Consider the following 6,508-nt stretch of genomic DNA (forward strand, 5'->3'; position numbering starts at 1 on the left):
TTAATGAGGGCTCCACTGGCCCCTGCATCTGCAGCTAGCTGCTGCTTTATATATGGATTTAGGGCTAAACCCCTTCTCCAGCCCTGCTTTTCGTGCCCTAACAGCCAGGGTTAGTGGCCCATGTGTGGGCCCCTCACCATGCCTAGGGCCAGGCTGCAGAGCAGCAGCGTCTCCCTGGGGCAGGAAGTGGGCTGGCCTCAGCATGACTTTCCATCCAGAAAACATTTTCCATCACCTTTCTGCCACCTACCACTGGCTGCAGTACTGCCAAGTTAAAACACACACAAAAAAAAAGCATCTTGTGTGCCTCTGAAAAGAGGCTGCTTGCAAATGCTCGCTAAAAATAGTTCTGTGATGGCCTGTGAGGGCAGCTGGAGGTCTCTCACAGAAGGAGGCAAAGAATTCCCTTTGCTGAAGCCAGTTTACAGTCATCACAGCTAGGACAGGAGTTTTCAAGTTTAAGGTCTGTGTGGTTCTAGCAGAATCTCAACTGCAGAAAGCAAGGTCCTTGCTGGGCTCAATTCCCCTGCTAGTCAGAGCAGGAGCTTGCTTTTCAACTCCCATCTTTCTTTTTTTGAAGAGCTGCAGATAGGAGGAGATTCATTTGTTAATTAAATTTCCCCTGCCAATTTACATTAAAAAGGGGAAACTGTTTCAAAAAGCTCACGGAACTTTCATAACCTTTACCTTCAAAAAGACAGAGTTTTATGGCTTTTTTCTAAAGCTGCCCAAAAGCACCACTGGATTGTCCCAGGCCAAGTAATGAATACTGAAAAAAAGTCCAGGAATGGCACAGCTGGGCTGAAAATTAAAAACATTTGCTAACAGAAAGCCAGGCGTTCTTCCTCTCCTCTGGCTCTTCCTTTTATCTTTGGATTTTCCCATAAGTTCTTGTTCAAAGGGATGCCATCCCATGGGAAAATGACAAAAGGAAAAAAAGTACAGACACTGTTACTCAGTGAGGCCAGCAATAGTTGCAAGAGAAGAAAAATTCTTCATGGGAATCCCCTACATCTGAGAAGCAGAAGCAAAAATTCACCAGGAAAAAATTCAGTGCTGTCAGCTCTGCAGACAAACAAGGCCTTTTATCCATGTGGGATCCTACATTTATCCAGTTTTTAGTACCCACAGATGGCATGACAGCAGTAAAAAAAAAACAAAGAAGAGTCACTAGGAATGGCCAGAGAAAGTAAGAATAGTGGCTGAAGATGTAATTTCTTCTTTAAAAGATTTGTTCTGTTATGGAGTGAAAACTTACACAGCAGAGATGAAAAATCCTCTAAACGCTGAGGCAACACTGGCACACTTGCAGGCATGGCAGTGTAACATCCATCATGTGCAATCCTGCCTGAGTGTCTCCAAGAAGTGACACTCCTCAAGCACGGCAAATGCAGCGTACTGATCCAGCCTCAGCATTGCCCCGGTGGGGTTTGATTCCCTGACATTTTACCATGACTTTGCTGCCCTGGGCTTGCTAAAAAGCCTGTTCCTAATCATTAGATAGGCACTGGTTAAGGACTCCTAAGGTGGTCCCTCTCATCAGACTTCACAGGGATCCTCACAGCTCAGGGCTCTGTCACTGTGCAGGCTGTGCTGCACTGCACCTCGGGGTGATGGAGCTCCTAAGGGCGTTCGTGCTCACAGCCTGGCCCTCTGGCCAGAGACTGCTGGGGGACCATGCTGCAGCCTTGCACAGCTTGAGGGCAGCCTGTAAGAACACAGGGGCTTTGTAGCCCGGTCTGCTGCCATAGGACAAAGGGTAAGGGTTTAAAACACAAGGAAGGTCAATTTAGATTAGATATAAGGAAGAAGAATTTTTTACAATGAGGGTGGTGAACACTCTGGGCAACCCAGAGGTTCCCAGAAAGGTGGTGGATGCCCATTAAAGGCAAAATTAAAGGTCGGGTTGGATGGGGGTCTTATCCAGTTGAAGATGTTCCTGCTTATGGCAGGGGGGTTGGTGTAGATGGGCCTTTATTTTCTTTTAAGTTCTTATTCAAGGAATGCCATCCTATGGGAAAAGGACAAAATGGGAAAAAAAAAAAAAAAAGCACAGACATTCAGTGAGGTCAGAAATAGTTGCAAGATGGAAAAAACCCTTTTTTATAGAACCCTTCCAACCCAAATTATTCTATGATCCCGCAGCCCCTCTTCTGAAAGTGATGGAATGTCGGGGGGATGCACTCAGGGCCAGCAGGGCCAGCAGGGCCCGCAGCGCGCCGGGACCCCGAGGCGCAGCGGGACCCGCCGGGGAGGAGGCACCGGGAGCCCCAGGACCGGGCAGGGTAGGGCAGGGAAATCCCCGCGGGGCGCGGCAGGGAAGTACCGCCGGGGACGCCGGAGAGGCGAGTACTTCCCCCCTGGAAAAACGCCAAGTTCCCTCTCGGCCCGGCCTCTTCCCTCCCCTCCGACGCCCCTTCTGGGCGGCCCCAGCCGCTCCGCCCTCCCTGCCAGCGCCGGCGGCGCCGAGCAGGACCGGACCCGTCGGTCGGGCTTTGACTGGCTGGAAATTCCCGTCCTCCGCGGCTCCTCCCCCGCAGAAATCCCCCGGCCGCGCTGTATATGCGAGGCGCCGCCGCCGCCGCCGCTCACTTGCAGCGCCCGCAGCTCCGCCGCCATGATCGCCGCTCGCCGCGCCACCGAGCCGCCCGCCATGGACGGCTACGAGCACCCCAAGAAGGAGCGCCAGGGCGCCTTCGCGCTCGACGACCGCCACGACAGCGGCCTGGACTCCATGAAGGAGGAGGAGTACCGGCAGCTGGTGAAGGAGCTGGAGGACATACGGCTGCAGCCCCGCGAGCCGCCCGCCTGGGCACAGCAGCTGACGGAGGACGGGGACACGTAAGTGGGGGTCGGAGCCGGGGCAGGGGTGGCTCGGGCACGGCGGGGAGCTCGGCACGGCCAGTCCGGGACAGGATGTGCTTGCCGGCGGGGCGGCGCCGCGCTGGGCCGCGCCGGGAGGGAAGGGAGGGGGTGCGGAAAGTCCCTGGAGCGGCGCCAGGGAGAGGCGGCTCCCGCGGCCGCGGAAAGCCCCGGCCGGGCGCGCCGAAAGCCCCGGCTTGCGACACCCGCGCGTGACCCGGCCCGGCCCGGCCCGGCGGCTCAGCGTGGCGTCAGGGGGGTAACGCGGGTTGCTTCATTGCTCCTTTTTCCCCCCTGCAGTTTTCTCCACTTGGCCATTATTCACGAGGAAAAAGCCCTGAGCCTAGAGGTGATCCAGCAGGCAGCCGGTGACCGGGCTTTCCTGAACTTCCAGAACAACCTCAGCCAGGTACTTTCACCTCGATAGCCCCAAATCCGGATCAGCCCCTGCCACACCCACACACTCCCTCTGGGGAATTTCCCCTAAAAAGTCCCTTAATTCTTTTTGTTTTAATTGGTGGAATCAATTGAATCAAAGCCTACGTTCAGGAAAGTCCCCAGCTGGCTCCAGCCGGGGTTGGTACAGTGCTTCCTCTCCCCTGAGAGAGTGGCATTTAACGCCCACATTTTTCAAATATGATGCCATGGGTTGCATCCCTCTTTATGGAGATGTTAATGATACCCTTCATACCAGCTGGCGGTCAGTTTATCCAGAGAGCCCGAAGTTCATCACTTCCAGATAAATGGGCAGCAGTACAACATTGGGAAGCATAAAGAGCTGAGTTTATGGGGTGTGCTTTCATGCTTTTATTTGTTGGCAGAAATCACCTAGTGAACAAGACGTCTGCTTGCCTAGATGCTGGTGCCAAGTTTGTGGTGTAACTTACAGTGCTTTTGCTCTTATGCTTGCAGACTCCTCTTCACCTGGCAGTGATAACTGATCAGCCTGAAATTGCTGAGCATCTTCTGAAGGCCGGATGCGACCTGGAGATCAGGGATTTCCGAGGAAACACCCCCCTGCACATCGCCTGCCAGCAGGGCTCCCTCACGAGCGTCAGCGTGCTCACGCAGCACTGCCAGCCCCAGCACCTCCTGCCTGTCCTGCAGGCAGCCAACTACAACGGTACGGACACACTCCTCATCCTGGCTGCCTCAGGGCAGGGTCGGTCTCCTGTGGATCTCAAAGATCTCTGGAGAAGGATTATTTTGTCCCATTTGAGAGTTGAGGAGCTCAGAGCATACAGCAGTGTCTGACTTTTTTGAAATGCACTGTCTTGTAGGCCTTCTCACTGTTGTTTATAGTCTCTCATGGCTTTGAACTTTGCATTTTCAGTGAGTGCCTTTGCCGTGCTCCTTTTTTTGTTTGTAATAAGTTGCACTCAAAGACTGGAATAAAACCTCCAAGAAATCTCTTCAAAATCCAGCCCTTTTATTCATACTGGAAGCTGGAAAGCTCTTCTAGAAAACACCTTTTTGCTGTGAATGAATTGCAAATTTAGATACCATCCTGGCCTATCATCTTGGCTTTTAAGTAATGATGAGGCATTGAATTAGACTTACTCAAGTTTTCCCTTTGCTTGTGTCTTCCAGGACATACGTGTCTTCATTTAGCATCTATCCAGGGATACCTGGCTATTGTGGAGTACCTGCTGTCCTTGGGAGCAGATGTAAACGCACAGGTATGTAATGTGTACCATCAATTTACCCAAGTAGGGCTCTTAAGAATCAGTAGATTAGAATCAAACAGATCTGACAGTGGCTCTGCCTCTCCTAACATGCCAAACCTTTTGCTGTTTTCACACAGGAGCCATGCAATGGCAGAACAGCACTACATCTGGCAGTCGATCTGCAGAATTCAGAACTGGTGTCACTTCTGGTGAAACATGGGGCAGATGTGAACAAAGTGACCTATCAGGGCTATTCCCCCTATCAGCTCACATGGGGAAGAGACAACTCAAGCATACAGGAACAGCTGAAGCAGCTGACCACAGCTGACCTGCAGATGTTGCCAGAAAGTGAGGATGAAGAGAGCAGTGAATCGGAGCCTGAGTTCACAGAGGATGAAGTAAGTAGCTGCTTTCATTTTTATGAAAGGGGGAAATGCTGTTCTGTGCAGGGTATTTTTTGGTGTCACTCTGATAGCATGCCCCAGTGACCTCTTGCTGTGTAACAGATAGGTATACCAAAGATTATGCAATCAGCAAAATGGCAGATGAGGCAAACATATAAACAGAGTAAGAATAAAATGTAAAAAATACGTGATGGAATGGAGGTTAACTTCAAACGACATGGTTCTCTGAACACAGTTCTGTTGCTGACACAGAACCTCATGAGAGAAAATCCAAGTTAGTGGGTGGTCTTCTCCTCCCTAGGATTTGTTTTTCTGACATTCCAAGTGCTGCATTAAATGGTGTATGTAACCATTTTGGTGTAGAAATTTTATACACTGCTGAAGAATTTGTGTGTAGAATTTGGCTGTTATCCAGAGTGGCTATGATACTTTAAGTAAGATTTTTGCATTAACAGCATTTTGGTTTTTTTTTCTTGCAGCTTATATATGATGACTGCCTTATTGGAGGACGACAGCTGGCATTTTAAAGCAGAGCTTTCTGAAAAGAAGTGACTGTATACATATGTATAGAAAAAGGACTGACTTTCTTCACCTAAAAAGAAAGTCATAGTGTGGAGAGAAAAAAAGAGGAGAGAAATACTACACTGCCCAGCAAGGAGAAGAAGCATGTTATTGTAACAGGACGGCTCCAGGATCTCCCTTGTGTTTAAATACAGGAGTGGGATGTGTAACATCAGTACAGATCTGTGATTATTCACACCACCTGGTAAAGAGCCACATAGCCAATCTTCTCAGCCGTGCAAAGGTAACAGACTACACATCCAGCCTGCTCGTTACAGGAGCTTTCTTGTGGCATCAAGTACTACAGGGAACAAGTGACCTTTCATGGCAAGGTGGACTCATGCCAACACCGCTTTTCAAAGACTCTACGTTCATTTGTGCTGGGCTGGTGGCAGTGCCTGTGCTTTCTGACTGACCTCAGCTGCTCTTAGTGAGGCTTCCCAGGTAGAGGAGTCAGAACAAGGGACTGCTGCTATCTTGGCTCTTAGGCAAAGTAGGAATAATGTTAATTGTGGGCATTGGAAAAGTGTGTTTCACACTGTGTGTGTCATAATTGCTACACTTTTTAGCAACTGTATATTGTGTAAATACTGTACATTTTTTGTTTATAATTATTTTGGTACGTGTGAGATGTATTTATTAAAAAAGTCTGATAACCGTACATAGTCTGTAAAACAGTTCATTGCCCACCTCCCTGAGATCGTGGGAATCTACCTGGTTTGCTTTTTAAGAAACGTTTTGACACCTAGCAGCCCATTGGGGTGACATTCTGAGGGATTTTAGGTGATTCACCTCAGCAGTGGTAAGCCACCTAAGCAGCTTGCAGCTCTCAGCCCTTCTGCTACAGCTAATTTTGGAAGCAGACGTAGGTGTTGTTTCCTGCACCCGCTGCAGCAGGCGGATCGTGGGGCTGGGATTCCCCCTCTCCTCCAGTTCTGGGCTGCCAGCCCACCAGAGAGGGGGCTTTGGGCTGTTTTTGGCAGCACTCGCCCACCTGCCCTCATGGCACCTTTT

General features: G+C 50.3%; 1 protein-coding gene across 1 annotated transcript; it reads left to right on the forward strand.

Annotated features, from left to right (window-relative positions):
• The first annotated feature begins 2,602 nt into the window (after nucleotides 1-2,602).
• Nucleotides 2,603-6,155, forward strand: NFKBIA (NFKB inhibitor alpha). The gene is made up of 6 exons (XM_063160370.1): nucleotides 2,603-2,841; nucleotides 3,163-3,271; nucleotides 3,775-3,985; nucleotides 4,453-4,541; nucleotides 4,667-4,927; nucleotides 5,413-6,155. The coding sequence occupies exons 1-6, from the start codon at nucleotides 2,618-2,620 to the stop codon at nucleotides 5,458-5,460; spliced, it is 942 nt and encodes a 313-aa protein (XP_063016440.1). The 5' UTR covers nucleotides 2,603-2,617; the 3' UTR covers nucleotides 5,461-6,155.
• Nucleotides 6,156-6,508: the final 353 nt, after the last annotated feature.

The sequence above is a fragment of the Melospiza melodia genome, chromosome 6 (assembly GCF_035770615.1).
Source record: "Melospiza melodia melodia isolate bMelMel2 chromosome 6, bMelMel2.pri, whole genome shotgun sequence".
NCBI classification, from domain to species: Eukaryota; Metazoa; Chordata; class Aves; order Passeriformes; family Passerellidae; genus Melospiza; species Melospiza melodia.

What these genes read in the sequence shown, in the direction of transcription:
- NFKBIA (XM_063160370.1), top strand. Translation starts at nt 2,618, where the DNA reads ATGATCGCCGCTCGCCGCGCCACCGAGCCGCCCGCCATGGACGGCTAC. An exon ending in GCAGGCAGCCAACTACAACG is followed by an intron (nt 3,986 to 4,452) that starts GTACGGACACAC and finishes TGTGTCTTCCAG; the next exon opens with GACATACGTGTCTTCATTTA. An exon ending in CTGAGTTCACAGAGGATGAA is followed by an intron (nt 4,928 to 5,412) that starts GTAAGTAGCTGC and finishes TTTTTCTTGCAG; the next exon opens with CTTATATATGATGACTGCCT.